Source organism: Herpailurus yagouaroundi, unplaced genomic scaffold (genome assembly GCF_014898765.1).
Source record: "Herpailurus yagouaroundi ecotype Mexico unplaced genomic scaffold, PumYag 184, whole genome shotgun sequence".
Classification (NCBI taxonomy): domain Eukaryota; kingdom Metazoa; phylum Chordata; class Mammalia; order Carnivora; family Felidae; genus Herpailurus; species Herpailurus yagouaroundi.
Window position 1 is genome coordinate 27,277,010 of NW_024412415.1, and position 18,889 is coordinate 27,295,898.

At 35.7% G+C, this 18,889-nt stretch overlaps 1 protein-coding gene across 6 annotated transcripts in view; it reads right to left on the reverse strand.

Moving 5' to 3' along the window:
- VPS13C (vacuolar protein sorting 13 homolog C) overlaps positions 1–18,889 on the reverse strand; it is a 194,646-nt gene that overhangs the window by 91,137 nt on the left and 84,620 nt on the right. For all 6 annotated transcript variants that reach the window (XR_005795851.1, XR_005795850.1, XM_040492864.1 and 3 more), the window contains 7 exons: positions 17,448–17,607; positions 16,590–16,706; positions 15,381–15,484; positions 14,861–15,028; positions 14,066–14,370; positions 11,882–12,029; positions 2,536–2,644 (listed from right to left, as the gene is read on the reverse strand). Coding sequence is in view for 4 of the 6 variants with exons in the window: in XM_040492864.1 (XP_040348798.1) it covers positions 2,536–2,644; positions 11,882–12,029; positions 14,066–14,370; positions 14,861–15,028; positions 15,381–15,484; positions 16,590–16,706; positions 17,448–17,607 (1,111 nt within the window). In the remaining 2 variants the exon portion in view is untranslated. The remainder of the gene's footprint in view (positions 1–2,535; positions 2,645–11,881; positions 12,030–14,065; positions 14,371–14,860; positions 15,029–15,380; positions 15,485–16,589; positions 16,707–17,447; positions 17,608–18,889) is intronic.

Here is an 18,889-nt window from a genome sequence, read left to right on the forward strand (position 1 = left end):
ATGACAAAAGAAATGTATAACAACATTCACAGCGACTCTATTCAAGACCATCAAAGAATGGAAACAACCTAAATGTTCTCCATCAAAGGTAGAATGGATAAAATCAATATTAATAAATCCATATGATGAATACTGCACAGATTTAAAAAGAACAAACTACTGCCACACACAACAACATGCAGGAATCTCACGAACAAAATGATGACTGAGACAAGCCAAAAACCAAAGAGTAAATTCTATGATTCCATTTATGTGAAATACAAGAAAAGGCAAAATTAATCTACCTGTGGTATTACAAATTAGGATGACAGTCAATTCTAGGTTGATCTGAGGGCACAGTGGGTGTACTGAGTGGGAAGGAACATAGGAAGGCCTTCAAGGGGAGGCCAGAAATGTTCTATATGTTAACCATGGTGATTGACAGCTATACGGTATAGCTATATATAAAAATTCACTGAACTGTACACTTAAGACCTGCATTCTTTACTATTTGTGCTCTGTAATACAGATTAACATATAATAAAAAAGTTTTTTAAATGAAAAAAATATAATGAGATACCATTTTTTACTTAGCAATTTGTCAAAAACTTTAAAATCTAATAATATGCTGTGTTAGAAAAGGCACAGAAAAACAAACTGGCAGGAGTGCAAAATTAGTACAAGTTCTAAGGGGAGCAATTGGCAAGATGTCAAAAATGTTAAATTCATTAACTTAATATATATTAAGTAAATAAAAATTAAATATCCTTTAATCCAGTAGCCCTGGTATTTCCCCTAACAGATACACATACACTTGTAAAAGTGTATGGACAAGGACATTCAATGCAATGTGGGAAGAGTGGAACACTGAAAACAATCTGAAATGTCCATCAGTATGGACTTGCTAAATAAATTATAATACGTCAAGAGAATTTAATACCAGGTGGCCATTAGAAAGAATGAGACATATCTATACATATTATATTTAAAGATATAAACACCAAGATAAACTGTTACTTAAAAGAAAAAAGCAAAATGCATAAACACACACACACACTTCTAGGATAGTACCATTCGATGGAAAAAATAATTATATATGTCTGTGTGTGTAATACACATATATAACAGTTTTAAAAATTAAATCCAGGGGCACTGGGTGGCTCAGTCACTTAAGCATCCGACTTCAGCTCAGGTCATAATCTCATGGTTTGTGAGTTCAAGCCCCATGTCAGGCTCTGTGCTAACAACTCAGAGCCTGGAGCCTGCTTTGGATTCTGTGTCTCCTCTGTCTCTGCTCCTCCCCTGCTCATGCGCTCTCTCTCTCTCTCTCTCTCTCTCTCTCTCTCTCAAAAATAAACATTTTTAAAAAAATTAAGTCTGGGGCACCTAGGTAGCTCAGTCAGTTAAGCATCCAACTTTGGTCAGGTCATGATCTCAGAGCTCGTGGGTTGGAAACCTGCACTGCGCTCTGTGCTGACAGCTCACAGTCTGGAGCCTGCTTCAGATTCAACTCCATCTCTCTCTACCCCTCCCCTGCTCTTGCTCTGTCTCTCCTCAAATATAAATAAACATTTAAAAAAATGTAAAAATTAAGTCCAGTAGTTACTTTGCCTTTAAGTAAGTCAAAGGGCCATTGCAACTAATAATTTAAATTCTCTAAATTTTTACCGTAGTACAATTTGTCAGCATTTTCTTTGCTGAGTTATTTACCAAATGTTTCAATTCTTAAAGATATTTTACTACAAAACCTCACTTAAAAATCGGGGACCCCTGGCTGGCTCAGTCAGTTGAGCATCTGACTTTTGATTTCAGCTCAGATAATAATCTCATAGTTCAGGGATTGAGCCCTGCATCAGGCTCTGTGCTGACAGAGCACAGAGCCTGCTTAGGATTCTCTCTCTCAGCCCCTCCTTCACTCTCTCTCTCTCTCAAAATAAAGAAATAAACTTAAGAAAATAAGATTAAGTATGCTACCATAGCCTACTGCAAACTTTGAATTTTTTTTGTATACATGCAAATTCAAAAATTATTCCAGGAATCCACCAGATTTGCAGTGCTTTTTATGGGGTGCGTGGATGGCTCAGTTAGTTAAATATCGGACTTTGACTAGGGTCATGATCTCCGGTTTGTGGGTTTGAGCCCTGCGTCTGGCACTGTGCTAACAGCTCAGAGCCCAGAGCTGCTTCATATTCTATGTCTCCCTTTCTCTGCTCATCCCTAGCCCATGCTCTGTCTCTCTCCGTCTCTAAAAAACAAATAAATGTTAAAAAAATTTTTAAAAAAGAAATACTTTTTATGGCTTCCTCCTAACTTACACAACTTAGAAAAAGTTCTGAATTGGTAACTGACTATTGGGATAACTAAATGACAGTCCATCATCTCTAACTATGGTCTTATTCAATATGTATTCAACAAATAAATATCTTCTTTCTTTTCATGGTAATACAAATCACAATGTGTACATATATATTTATGTCATTTTTATGGTTTGACTCCCGTGCTAAAGTGTAAAATAAGGAGATACGTGTATTATGCCACCTTCTGTCAGTCTCTTACCTGTCTTTTGTTCTCTTGGCTTCATTTTATTTAAGTCTTCAGTAGCCTCACCAAGATTTTCTGCTAGTATTCTAAATAAAAGGTTAAGATCTTCTTGATTTAGATTAACCTGTGAAATATCATTAAAAGAAAAGATAAAGGTACTTCATTTTAAAATAAGACAATTTTAATATAGAAATAAATTACTATTTATAAAACATGAAGGACAGAATAACCTTCACAGTGACTGAAAATTAGATCTTCACTACCCATTCAATTATTCCACTACTTATTTCATTTAAATACTTTTATTTTCAATGGTAATAAAATGTTTGAAGGAAAAAATGTGATTTATCAGTCAGGATTAGTTACACTACTTAACTTATATAATCTTTAGTGAAAAATAATAATGATTAAAGAAATCAGATCATTTAAAAAAATGACAAACTCAGGGATGCCTGGGCGGCTCAGTCATCCGACTTCAGCTCAGGTCATGATCTCACAGTTTGTGAGTTCGAGCCCTTCATCGGGCTCTGTGCTGACAGCTCGGAGCCTGGAGCCTGCTTCAGATTCAGTGTCTCATTCTCCCTCTGCCTCACCCCCACTTGTGCTCTGCCTCTCTCTGTCTCTCAAAAATAAATAAATGTAAAAAAAAAAAAATTAAAAAATAATTTTAAAAAATGACAAATTCAGAAAAAACAAAAATTGTACTTTTTTAAAATTAACAACTCCAATGAAATAAAAAGGCTATCTTCGATACAAAAAATAATCATTTCTCTCAATGCTATAAGGGTACTCAGATACCCCTGAAATTAAAAGTATGTGTATATAACATATAGAATGAGATATACTATGCTAATAAATAACTTACACACAGATCTTTGCTAATGTGTACGTATACAGCTGTGGGAGATGCAGGCGAGAAGCATCAAAGGAAAAGGCTTCAAAAGGGAAGGGCTGGAGAAGGTGCAAGGCCTTAGGACATGTTTACACAGCTGAACACAGCTGTGGCTGGTAAGGAACGCCTAGAGCCATTAACATTGTCTAAGGCTGGATGCTCCTTAATACCTGACCCTTCCTAGTGTTATAGAAACCAATTAACTCAAAATTAACCTTGAAAAGCTAAACCATTAGATTGATTAACACCCTTGCTGAGCTGACTTTATGCACCTAGTCTTTAGCAATTATCCTAATAAAAAGAAGCTTCATTCTGGAGTCAGGGCCTCATTCCCACCGGAGTATGAGGACCTTCACTTAACTGCACTTTGCAGACTCATCTTTTGCGACTCCAGTCATACTCCCTGCAACATATAGCAAATTTAAAAACTAAGTAATGAAGAGGGAGACCAAGATGGTGACATAGGAAGATCCTGAACTCACCTCCCATGTATGTACACACCAAATCTAAGCTACATATGGATTATTTCCCTCTGAGAAAGACCTAAAACCTGGTAAACTGCTCTTCAAAACAAAAGATAAAAGGACCATACTGAAATGAGCTGGAAAGACAGAGACACATCTCACAAAAAAAATCTACCCCCAGTGTGGTGTCACACAACAGGGAGGGATCTCACCAGAGATGCTTCTCGTGGAGGAGTGATGAGTTGGTACTCACCATGGGCCACCTCTGCCCCTGGGAACTGCACTAGAGAGAGGAGCCCCCAGAAGGTCTGGCTTGGAAAACCAACAGTGCTGACCTCTAGAGGCCCCAAAGTGCTGTAGGAAACTGAGATTCCCCTCTTAAAGGGCTTGCCCGAAGATCCAGTGAAAAAACTGGCAGTTTGAAAAACACCTAGACTACACATGAGGGGAATTCACTTGCTGATCTGGGTACACTGGCTGAAGGAGCAAGGGACATCTGAAACACTCCTGGGAGGCTGACATGCTGGCAGCTACCACTGTTGCACTTTCCACATAGCCTACTAGCATAGACAGGGGAGTCCGGATATGGCACTCTCCCAGAGCCTTGCTGGGATGAGCGGGGGAACAGTCAAGGCACTTGCTGAGGCTGCAGGGCACTGGCAATTGCAGTGCTCCCTTGCATCCTGGCTGGACCAGAGAGCAGAACTGTGGTGGAGTTCTCCCACTCCCTGGCTCACAATCGCAAGCACAGGCAGTTGCAACACACCCGTGGCTGGAACTAGTGAGTGATCCTGGCATTTTCCCACTCCCAGCCTAAAGTTGGTACACAGACACACAAGACACTAGCCTATTTCACTGTTGAAGCCCAAGGGCACACACGGTCAGGACATTTTCCCACTGCCTTTCTGAAGCCAGTGAGTCTGCTCTGCCTCCTACACTCACCAACTGTCTTCCTAAAGCCAGCAGCCATGTACAATCCAGAAAGAGAACATCCCTTGATGCACTGGCCCTGCTAGTCAAGAGAGTTGGTGTTCCAGAGCTCCAGAGGACCATAACAAGCAAAAGACAGTTCTTGGCAGGTCAACACCCCCAGGGCACTGTACAGACAGCAGAATGAAGCACAACCTCAGTCTTCCTATGACAAAGGCTTATTTACTCAGCCTTGAGTATCAGCCTGAGGGACAGGATTAAAGTTTCCCACATATCTAGAGACTAAGAAGGTGCTTTCAGGGTACAAAAGCAGGGAGACACCATCCTTGCACATCCCCGTTGGCCTTATTACACCTAAACAAGACTTGTGAGAAAGGAGTTCATACGTTCATTTACACACCAATACAATACGCCAATTTCTGCAGCTGGTGCTCAGATCTCCTAGAGCCCTGAGCAGGGATTATGATTGCAGTCCCATGGGACTATATACATTTGCATACTTTAAAAGCAGTTGCCTGAGGGTCTGGCTTCTAATCAGCCTAAACTAGGTGCTGAATAATATTCCTCCCCTTGGATCACTGACAGATCTTGGCACACCCTCAACAACGGGGGCATACCAATAATAAATCAGGTGTGTTAGACAACCACAAAGGTTCAGAAGACAACCATAAGCTAGGACAAGGTTGAACAAGAAGAATCATCACCTAAACAAGGTTTACCCATTCAAGACTAAAAAGACTGCCTGTTTCACCAAATAGAAACAAACACAGAAAATCAAATAAAATGAGGAAACAAATATTTTCAAACAAGAGAATAAGACAAAACCTGAGAAAAACACCTTAATGATATGGAGTTAAGCAATCTACCTGATAAAGAATTAAAGTTATGATCATAAAGATACTCACTGAAATTCAGGAAAACAATGGATGAGCACAGTGAGAATTTCAACAAGGAGATATAAAATATAAGACAGTACAAACAGAAGCCAGAGAACTAAAGATACGATAACTGAAATGAAAAATACACTGGAGGGGTTCTACAGCAGACTGGATGAAGGAGAACAGATTGGTGAGCAGAAAAATAAAGCAATAGAACTTACCAAGACAGAGCAAAAACAACATTAAAAATTTTTTTTAAATGAAGGTATCTTAAGGGACAAAGAGAAACAGAAGAACATTAAAATTACAGAGGTCTTAGAAGAGAAGAGAGAGGAAAGTGGCAGACAACATTTTGAAGAAATAATGCCTGAAAACTTCCCTAACCTCGAGAAGGAAACAGATATCCAGGTCGAGGAGGCATGAAAATTACCAAAAAGGATGAACACAAGGAGCACTACACCAAGCCTTATTAAAATTAAAATGTCAAAATTAAAAAGAAAATCTTAAAAGCAGCAAGACAAAAACAACTTGCTACATTCAAGGGAAACCTCATAAAGCTATTGGCAGATTTCTCAGAAGAAACTTTACTACCCAGAAGGGAGTAGCATGACATATTCAAAGTACTAAAAAAATTTTCCAACCCAGAATACTCTACCCAGCAAGATTATCATTCAAATAGAAGGAGAAAGTGTTTTTCAAACAAGCAAAAACTAAAGGAGTTCATAACCATTAAACCAGCTTTATGAGAATACTAAAAAGCTTTCTTTAAGATGAATAAAAAGGGGACTAATAAAAAGAAAACATATGAGAGTAAAAATCTCATTGGAAAAGGTAAACATATAGTAGAGGTAGTGGATTAATCACTTATAAAACTACTAAAAATTTCAAAAAACAAAAGTAGTAAAATTAACTGAAACTACAATAATTACTTAAAAGATATATAAAAAAAGATGTAAAAGGTGACATCAAAAACATAAATTCTGTTTGGGGGGGGAATGTAGAGTTTTGGATACGTTCAAAGTAAGTGGTTATCTATTTAAAATAGACTCTTACATACAAAGGATAGGGTATGTAAACCTCACAGTAAGCACAAGCAAAAACATATAGTAAATACACAAAAGAAAGGAATCTAGACATAACATGAAAGAAAGTCATCTAATACAAAGGAATTGAGAAGGAAATGAAGGAACAGAGAAACTACAAAACAACCTGAAAACAATTAATAAAAAAGCAATAAAGTATATACCTATCTATCAATAATTTCTTTAAATTCATGGACTAAATTCTCCATTTAAAAGACAGAGTAGCTGAATGGATAAAAAAACAAGACCTAGAAGAGACTCACTTCTGAAGTAAGGACACACAGAAAGAAAGTGAAGGGATGGAAAAAGATGTTTCATGTAAATGGAAACGAAAAGAACACTGGAATAGTTATATCATACAAAATTGACAACAAAACTGTAATAAAAGACAAAAAAGACAATTATATAATAATAAAAGGATCCACAAAGCAAGGTAGGATGTTTATAAATATATATGCACCCAACATAAGAGCACCTAAATACAGATAGCAAATATTAACAGACCTAAAAGAAGAAGTTGACAGTAATACAGTAATAGTAGGAGACTTTAACACCCGACTTATATCAATGGATAGATCACCTAGACAAAAAAATCAACAAGGAAACACTGCTCTTAACACATTAGATCTGATGGACTTAACAGATACATACAGAACATTCCACCCAAAAGCAAAAGAATGCACATTCTTCTCCAGTGACCATGGAACATTCTCCAGGATAGATGACATATTAGGTCAAAAAAAACCAACTCTCAAAAAATTTAAGAAGACTGAAATCAGGGGCACGTGGGTGGCTCAGCCGATTAGGCGTCTGATTCTTGATTTCAGCTCAGGTCATGATCTCAAAGTTCATGAGTTCAAGCCCCGCATCAGGCTCTGTGTTGATGGTATGGGAATCCCTGCTTGGGATTCTTTCTCCCTCACTCTCTCTCTGCCCCTCCCCTGCTCACACTCTCTCTCTCTCAAAATAAATAAATAAACTTAAAAAAAAAAGGAGACTGAAATCATATCAAGCATCTTTTCCAACCACAATGGTACAAAACTAGAAATAATTATAAGAAAACTAGAAAAGCCATAGAAATGTGAAGATTAAATAACATGCTACTGAAAAACCAATGGGTCATCAAAAAATCAAAGGAGAAACAAAAACAAAATACCCAGAGACAAGCGAAAACAGAAATACAACATACCAAAATCTAAAGAATGCAGCAAAATCAATTCTAAAAGGGAAGCTCATAACAATACAAGCCTACCTCAAGAAACAAGAGAAATCTTAAATAAACACCTTAACTGTATACCTAAAGGAACGAGAAAAAGAACAAACAAAATCCAAAGTTAGTAGAAAATGGGAATGATAAAAATCAGAGAGTAAATAAATGAAACAGAGACTTAAAAAATGAATTAAAAAGATCAATGAGGGGTGCCTGGGTGGCTCAGTCGGTTGAGCATCCAACTTTGGCTCAGGTCATGATCTCACAGTTGACAAGTTCGAGCCATACGTCAGGCTCTGTGCTGACAGCTCAGAGCCTGGAGCCTGCTTCTGATTCTGTGTATCCCTCTCTTTGCCTCTCCCCCGTTCATGCTGTGTCTCTCTCTGTCTCAAAAATAAATAAACATTAAAAAAAAAACGATCAACGAAACTAAAAGATTGTTTTTTGAAAAGATAAACAAAAGTGATAAAACTCTATTCAGACGTATCAAGAAAAAAAGACAGGGTCCAAATAAACTAGCAGTGAAAGAGAAGCTATAACTGACACAATAGAAATACAAAGGTTCATAAGAGACTACTATAAATAATTACAGGCCTTCAAATCAGGCAATCTAGAAGAAATGGAACAATTCCTAGAAATACACAACCTTTGAAGAATGAATCACAAAGAAATAGAAAATTTGAGTACACTGACTACAAGTAATGAAAATGAATCAATAACTTAAAAACTCCCCCAAAACCAAAAGCCCATGGCCAGATGGCTTCACAGGTTAATTCTACCAAACATTTAAAGAAGAATTAGTACCTATCTTTCTTGAATTATTCCAGGAAATGAAAAAGGAAGGAACACTTCCAAACTCATTTCACAAGGGCAGCATTACCCTAATACCAAAACCAGAAAAGTACACTATAAAAATTAATAAAAAAATTACAAGCAATATCCCTGATGAACATAGATACAAATCCCTAACAAAATATTAGCAAACCAAATTCAACAATACATTAAAGGCTCATAAACCATGTTTAAGTGGAATATATTCCAGGGATGCAAGGATGGTTCAACATCCACAAATCAATCAACATCATATATCACATTAAGAAAAGGATGGATAAAAATCACAATCATCTCAACAGATGCAGAAAAAAGCATTTGACAAAATTCAACATCCATTTATGATAAAAACTCAAACCAGATATACAGGAAACATACTTCAACATAATAAAGATCATATAGGACAGACCTGCAGGTAATATCATACTCATTGGTAAAAAGCTAAAAGCTTTTCTCCAAATCAGACACAAGACAAGGATGCTCACTGTCTCCACTTCTATTCAACATAATACTGGAAGTCCCAGCCATAGCATTTAGGCAAGAGAAAGAAATAAAAGTAATCCAAATTGAAAAGGAAGAAGTAAAACGGTCACACTATTTGCAGATGACATGATACTATATATAGAAAACTCTAAAGATTCTACAAAAAATTGTTAGAAATAATACATGAATTCAGTAAAGCTTCAGGATACAAAATTAATGTACAAAAAAATCTGTTGTGTTTCCCTACAATAACATACCATCAGAAAGCCAAATCAAGGAAACAATCCTATTTACAATCACATCAAAAAGAACAAAATACTTGTCCACTGATAAAACAAATTGAAGGAGACACAAATAAATAGAAAGGTATTTGATGCCCATGAACTGGAATAATTAACATTACTACTCAAAGCAGTCTACAGATTCAATGCAATCCCTACCTAAATTCCAATGGCATTTTTCAGAGGTCTAGAACAAATAATTCTAAAATTTCTATGGGAACACAAAAGATCCCAAATAGCCATAACAATCTTAAGAAAGAGCAAAGCATAAGAGACTCTTAAAAACTGAGACCAAACTGAGGGTTGATGGGGGGTGGGAGGGAGGGGAGGGTGGGTGATGGGTATTGAGGAGGGCACCTTTTGGGATGAGCACTGGGTGTTGTATGGAAACCAATTTGACAATAAATTTCATATATTTAAAAAAAAAAAAAAAAAAAAGAAAGAGCAACGCCAAAGGTGTCATGATCCCTGCTTTCAAACTATACTACAAAGCTATAGTAATCAAAACAGTACGATATTGGACGTAAAACCAGACACATAAATCATAAACCAGCAATAAGCCCATGCATATATGATCAACTAATATTACAAAAAAGATGCAAGAATATACAATGGGGAAAGGACAGCCTCTTCAATAAATGGTGCTGGGAAAACTGGATAGCTACATGTAAAAGAATGAAACTCAACCACTATCTTGCATTATATACAAAAATGAACTCAAAATGGATGAAAGTCTTGAATATGAGATGAATATGAGATTCAAAACCATAAGGCTCCTAAAAAAAAACCCATAGGCATTAAGCTCCTTAACATCAGTCTTAAAGGCATTTCTGTAGATCTGACTCTAAAAGCCAGGACAACAGAAGGAAAAATAAACAAATGGAACTGTATCAACTAAAAAGCTTCTGCATAGAAAAAAAAAATCATTAAAATGAAAAAGTGGGGCATCTGGGTGGCTCAGTCAGTTAAACATCCAACTTTGACTCAGGTCATGATCTCACGGTTCGTGGGTTTGAGCCCTGCGTCAGGCTCTGTGCTGACAGCTCAGAGCCTAGAGCCTGCTTCAGCCTTTGTGTCTCCCTCTCTCTCTGCCCCTGCCCAGCTTGTACTCTGTCACACACACTCTCTCTCTCCCTCTCTCTCTCTCTCTCAAAAATAAATAAAATATTTTTAAAAATTTAATGAAAAAGCAAATTACTGAATGGAAAAAGATATTTGCAAATCCTATAACTGATAAGCAGTTAATATCAAAATATATACAGAACTCATAGAACCCAGTAACAAAAAAACAATCTGGTTAAAAAACAGGAAGAGGATATGAATAGACATTCTTCCAGTGAAGACACAGAAATGACCAACAAGCACATGAAAAGATGCTCAACATCACTAATCATCAGGGAAATGCAAATCAAAATCACAGTGAGGTATCACTTCACACCTCTCAGAATGGCTATTACCGAAAAGACTAGAAATAACTAATATTGGCAAGGATGTGGAAAAAAGGGAACCCTTGGGCCCTACTGGTAGGAATATAAACTAGCCACTATGGAAAATAGTATGGAGGTTCCTAAAAATATATAGAGCTAACATATGATTAGCTACTGCTTATCCCCTACTGCTTATCTATCCAAAGAAAACAAAAACGCTTACGCTAAATGATATAAGTCAGAGAAAGACAAACACAGCATGATTTTACTGATATGTAGACTCTAAAAAGCCAAACAGAACAAAACTAAAAACCAGGCTCATAGAAACAGAGAGCAGATTGGTGGTTCCCAGATGGGAAGGGGGATTAGGGATGTGAAATGGGTGTAAGGGATTAATAAATTCAAACTTGTAGTTATAATATAAGTAAGTCATGGAGATACAATGTACAGTATGGAAAATACAGTCAATAATACTATATTAACCTTGTAAAGTGACAGATGAGAACTATACTTACTGTAGTGACTATTTCTGCAATGTAAATAAATGTTGAATTACTATGTTATATACCCCAAACTAATAATGTATATCATATATATATATATACATATATGGTGTATATATATGTATATATGTGTATGCATATATGTATGTATGTGTGTGTGTATAAATATATATGTATTTTTGTATACACACACACACACACAATAACACTTAACTGAAGATTAAATTCTGCTAAATAATGAACATATTTTTGGACAACATCTCATTGAAATTGTTCTTACACCAACCACTCAAAAATGTCACATATCTTACTGATTTATCCTAAGAAAGTGTTCAGAGTCTAAAATTTCAATAACAAGTATTTTTCACTCACATACTTACATTCATTGATTCAAGGTGTCCTTTAATTTCTACAACAGGTACTTTGTGATACCAAGATGCAGCTAGATTCCGGTTTACAAAAAATTCCAAGTTAATTGGGTGTAAGAGCTGAACATCAGGATGGGAGATGCCTGGCTGGATCACTGTCCTAATGAAAAATATAACTGATATATATGCATAAACACAGGAGGGAAATGCAACCTATCATTAAAAAGACATTCAAATCAAAAGTCACTGCTCTCAATAGTGATTTGAACCCATGCTAGTTTTTTCTAATCTCAATCTATAATTCACTTTAGGGAAAGAGTAAAATACATGATATACAATGACCCATTAAGAAAACCTTTTTCTTCAAACATTAGGTCACACATGGTTTAAATTTTAAAAAGACATTCATAATGTTGAATACATGGAGTAGTCATCAAATATAGTTGTACAAAGACTAATATATGCATTGATACAGAGATTAAAGAAAAAAAATGGCAAGATGAACAATTAGCATTTTATGAAGAGTTTGATAAAGCTCTTCTCCAGGATTATTGTCTGGACTTGCCTTGTAATTTTCCTTTTTTATTAAGGTAATTAAATCTCCTTGGATAGGGTAGAAATTATTTTAAAATGTATTATATATAGATTTTCATGGGTCATCTGGTGGGAGCTCTACAGATACATCATTATGTATGCAGTATTTTGCCAAAAATACATCAGTTCAATTAAATCATGAAGAATCACTCAGACAAAACCAAATTAAAAGACATTCCATGAAACAACTAGATTGTACTCTTCAAAACTGTCTCATCATGAAACACTAAGAAAGACTAAAGAACTATTCCAGAGCAAGTAAGTACTAGTAATATAGAAATCCCCCTCAGTAGTACAGGATACAATTAAATGCCATCCATATGTGACCCTTGATCGGGGGGAAAAATTACTATAATGGACATTATTGGAACAACTAGTAAAATTTGAATACTGACTCCATATTAGATGTTATTGCTGTATCCGTGTTAAATTTCCAGAATTTGAAAACTGCATTATGTAAAAGGATGTGTGTCCTTGTTCTTAGGGGACACATACTAAAGCATTTAGAGCAAGGGGTTAAGAGCAAATTCTATACTCATGATTCAGCAAAAAATGTTTTAACTTCCCATTGTAAAGTAAGTCAGTCCTGGGAATGTAATGTATAGCAAAGTGACTAGTTAAAAATACTGTATTGTATATTTGAAAGTGGTTAAGAAAGTAGATCTTAAAAGTTCTCATCACAAGAAAAAAAATTGTAAGTCTGTGTGGTGACAAATGTTAGACTTATTGTGATGATCATTTCACAATATACACAAATACTGAATCATGTTACATATCTGAAAGCAAGACAATATGTCAATTTTATCTCAACTTAAAAATTAAATTAAAAAGAGGTTTTAGGGGCGCCTGGGTGGCTCAGTCTGCTAAGCGGCAGACTTTGGCTCAAGTCATGATTTCATGGTTCATGGGTTCAAGTCCCGCATCAAGCTCTGTGCTAACAGCTCACAGCTGTCAGCTTCAGATTCTGTGTCTCCCTCTCTCTCTGCCCCTCCCCTGCTTGCACTGTCTGTCCATCTCTCTCTCTCTCCCTCTCTCTCTCTCTCCCCCTCTCCCACTCTCTCAAAAATAAACATTACACAAATTTTTTAAACATGTTTTAAATAATAATATGCAGACATACATAGTTAAAGCAAATGTAAACAACTGGTAAACCCAGGTAAAGGATAATATTGGTATCATCATGGTAATATTTTTGGAATTTTTCTGTAACTGTGGAATTTTTCAAAATAAAAAGTTGATTAAAAATTAAAGTATTCTGGGGGCGCCTGGGTGGCTCAGTCAACTGAGCTTCCAACTTCAGCTCAGGTCATGATCTCTCGGTTTGTGGGTTCAAGCCCCACATCGGGCTCTTTGCTGACACTCGGAACCTGGAGCCTGCTTCGGATTCTGTGTCTCCCCTTCTCTCTGCCCCTCACCCACTTGCACTCTGTCTCTCTCTCACTCTCTCAAAAATAAATAAATATTAAAAACCTTTTTAAAAAGTAAATAAAAGTAAAGTATTCTGTGCAACCAAAGCATGTTGGGTATGAATTTCAATGGCCACAAAACTCATGGAAAACATTAAATAACACTTCAATCCATAATTATTCAAAGAGAATATACCTAGAAAGCTTAAGCTCTGTTAGCTGCACATCCATTCTATCAATTACTGGAGGGTTTAAATAGTCTTCCCCAGACACCAGACTAAACTGGTTTTGAACTCTGATGAGCCCAAGATCTACCACCACTGCATTAGTGGAAACAGAAGACTGTGGGATGACTATAACTGGTGCTTTCAGATCAATATTGAGAGAAACACGAAAACTCCTCTGGGCAAGATCTTTCACACTTCTGGCAGCCTTTTCTGCAGCCTGAACAGTGGCGGCACTCAGAGCCTCTTTGGCTGTCTGGAAATTGTTGAGGAAGTTCTGTGGACACCAAGCATAAAAGGAGAAAAAAAGAGGACAAGCACATCATTAATAACACCATCTTCTTTATTTCTGTGCTATTTATTTCCTATACATAACTTTCAATTGAGTCTCATTTATCTAGAATTAGGAAAAAATCACTGATCATCCATCCATATTTATGAGCCACCTGATAAGGGCTAATGTTGTATGGCTGAAGAACAGAGTGGGGCGGGGGCGGGGGGGGGATATTTTTAGTATTTTTTTACTTGCAAATTTGGTTTCAAGTAAAATTTATGTTCTATTAAAAATAATTCCAGTTCTAGACAAATTAAATGACTCAGATTTCAACTATTAAAGAGAGGTTTTAACCTCTATCTTAATATATAAATACCATCTATAATCAAAACAATGTACATCCTAAAATCCAAACTTTATAAGGTCTGAAATCATAGCTATCAGACTTAAGTATTTCTAAGTTGAAAATAAACATATAAATAGTGACTTTTACCAGAAATGACATGAGGAATTTATGAAGATAAACAATCTGAATACAGCCAACATTCAGCGATACCACACCATCCACTTTGGACATGTCAGTATAGGAATCTCCCTCAGTGGCATCAGGATACAAATCCAAGTTAAAATGAAAAACTTCATTTCCCATTATTGACACAGCCTGAAAAGCAGAGATTAGAATGTATTCTGTTCAAGAGGGTAATGACAAAGTCTCATTTAAAAAAGGGCTTATATTTGGAGGGTATTTGTTGGGATGAGCACTGGGTATTATTTGTAAGTGACGAATGACTGGATTCTACTCCTAAACCCAAGACTACACTGTATGTTAACTCGGTTGAGACTATAAATAAATAAATAAATAAATAAATAAATAGGCTTATATTTATAATCATTAGAGAAACAAACATTTGTGTATCAAAATATATTTCATTAACATTTGTTAAAATATATTTAAAAATAAAATCTCATACTCAATTATCAAAACATATTAGCTATCTATTTACTACACCTACTTTTTTATGAACTGTCTTAGGATCAACATCTGTGACAATAATATTTTCCAGTCTGGCAAACAGTGACTGTTTTCTTGACTGAAGACAAAGAGAAGAATCAAGGCCTGGAAAAAAAAATTATATTATTATAATTTCTAAAGACCTACCATAAGAAGACCTCAAGATATTTCTTTTTATTGCATAATTTCATTTTGGGGTGATTTTTAAAAAAACTTAACATTTATTTATTATTGAGAGACAGAGAGTAAGCATGGGAGGGGCAGAGAGGTGGGGGAGACACAGAATCTGAAGCAGGCTCCAGGCTCTAAGCTGTCAGCACAGAGCCTGACGCGGGGCTCAAACTCACGAACTGTGAGATCATGACCTGAGCTGAAGTCGGTCACTTAACCGACTGAGACACCCAGGTGCCCCTGGGGTGATTTTTTTTTTTTTAATTAACTATGCTTGAACTCCCAACTGATAAATTAGTTAGTTGCAATGTTATACATTTTCAGTGTTATAAACAATGAAACCAATACATTCATTATAAATCAATTATCTGAAGTTTCAACCTTCTGAAAAAAACTATACCTAGAGCAAACAAATTATCTTGGGATTTTAGGAAATCTTTTAGATCTTATATCCAGTCATTCATATGGAAGCTATAAGTTTCATGAATCAAATGTAGACTAAAGGTAATTGTCAGCTTGGAAAGGCCAAAGAAAAAAACTAATTTTTTTCATTTTTAAGTTATTCAAGAATTTCATTAAACATTCTTTACCATTATCAGATCATAGTGAGCTGGTAAAAACAGAGTCCTATCAGTTTCAGCAGCTTTTGCCTAAAAGAACATAATGGGCTCATAGATGGGCTTTCTCTTCATCATAAGGTTCTTTTGCATTTGTACCAAGATAAAGCATATTCATAGACCTTGACCTGAAAATCGGACCCACATCCCAGCCCATTGATAGCATCTCTACATGGACATTAGGATCCCTTTTCACCTCTGAGACAACTCCGAGAGATTCAAAACACCAGTATTGTCGTTCAATTTGATGGTCAGATTCTAACCAAGATCTACATCCCAAAGAGCTAAGAAAATATACAATTCAATTATGTCATTAAAAAATTATCCAGTTTTCACAGCTCAGAGCCGTCCATTTGTATACTCTTTACCATTAAAAAAAAGCTTCTCTTTTAAAAAATTCTTAATAGTATGTGAACTTTTACCTTGAATCTTGATTTCAGCAATATTGTTCTTCTCATCACAAACAATGACACAGAAAGCATTCAACTGAGCAAATAGTCTGAAGTCAATAATGTCCCTGTCTTTAGAGGATACAATCACTAAAAATAAAACAAAGCATTCTATCACATGGGATTCGAGTAATTCAAACTCTATTAAGGTTTCTTGATTGTATTAAGTGAACCATATTTCTGTTTTAAAAAATTATAAAATTCTCAAGCTCTTAAAGATTTCAAATACTCTTTTTGCTTTACATCTTCTGTACAGTTTGTATTTCTTATACTGAGATGTTACTTTCATAATGCACAAGCAAGAAAAAAAACATAAAATAAATAAGGACACTGAAACTCAGAGAAATTAAAATAATGTGCCTATGGTCATATAATTTAAGTAGCAGAGGCAGGATTTTGAACTGAGTTGTTTCTGTTTTAAAATCTGGGCTCTTAACCAACTACATGCTATCCCTGTACTGTTACCCCCAAGTCTCTGGGTCTTACTACCTTATTTGTAAAATGGGAAGGGAAGACTAACCCTTTGTGGAGCTCATTCAGGAGCCACTGAGAAGGGAGGAAAAGTTCATTGTAAATACAGGTCTTCTTCCCTATTATCTACCTACAGCATTCCCCACTACCACCAAAATAAGAAGAAAAACAGGTATTTTTTTAAAGCACCAGTATTAGTTACATTTGCCTTACACAGCAGTTACTCACATATGATTTTGTTTGAAGAAAAGCACAGAAGTGGGGAAAATGGCATGCAAATGGCCGAACTTGATGATCTCTACGATTCCCATTTACCTCTAGAATTCTAATATGCTTGTTAACAACAAGTGTTTTTCATACCTTTCTGCACACCTGAATTTTTTTGTTGCTTTTCAGCTGAAATTGGTACTTCTTTGGTATCACTTCTTTGGTCATCTGATGGGATAATGGTTGTCAGGTAATTAATAGAAGACAGAAGAGCTTGTGTTTGCAGCAACAGATTTAAAGATGAAAAAGCCACCTAGAAATTTTTCAAAAAGAAAGTTAGTTTTCCAGGCCAATTATAACCATAATTTCCATGATGGAACTGAAAGGCTTCTAGCTAGATTTACATCACTGCTTCCATAGCTTAGAAGGAACAGAGAGGAGATAAAGATTCACGACTCAGACTCCTTAAAGAGAAATATATGGACAGTAAATTACACTCACACACATTGTGAATTCCCATGAGTAACGTAATTATTCTGTTTCCCAAATATAATTAACAAGAAACTTATAATCTGCTTGTCATGGCCATCTCGATATTCATCACGTATAGGACTTTTGGATCTTCAATGGACTTTTTATTTTGATTATATAGAACTTGAAAGTTAGATCATGAAACTCCAAAATCACCATGTGTTAATACTATGTCGAGAAATGATTTCAAATGTGAAATTCAGAGATTTAAAAGTACAATTATTAAGTAAGTTCTCAGTTACTAAATTATCTTCCAAAACCACAATGGTCCTATCATTTAAATATATATATATATATATATATATATATGAATGTGTATAAATGTGTGTGTGTATATGTGTATGTGTATAAATGTGTATGTGTGTATATATGAATGTACATAAAACTTTTAGGAAAAAAAGTGTTACATTTTTTAAAACAATGACTCGAGAAAGCTAAGATACCAACAAAAATTGCTTCAGTAATAATGTGGTTTTCTAACAGAAAATTAAAAATTCTTTAAAAATCTTTGCTTATATAAAAGGATTTCCTTTTATTGCCTCAAAGCACTAAGTGGATATAAAAATTATAAAAAGGAAGGTTCAAGAGGGCACAAAAATGCTGATTCGAAGGGGCACATGCACCCCAATGTTTACGGCAGCACTATCAACAACTGTCAAATTATGGAAAGAACCCAATGTCCATCACCTGATGAATGGATAAAGAAGATGTGGTATACATACACAATGGAATACTACTCAGTGATGAAAAAAGAATGAAATCTTGCCATGTGCAACAACATGGATATAAACAGAGGATATTATACTAAGCAAAATAAGTCAGAGAAAGATATATGATTTTACTCATGTGTTATTTGATAAAGACAACAGATGAACAAAGGGGAAGGGTAGGAAAAGTAAGATAAAAACACAGAGGGAGGTAAACCACAGAGACTCTTAAATACAGAGAATGAACTGAGGATTGTTGAGGGGAAGCAGGTAGGGGATAGGTTAAATGGGTGATGGGCATCAAGAAAGGCACTTTTTGGGATGAGGACTGGGTGTCATATGCAAGAGATGAATTAC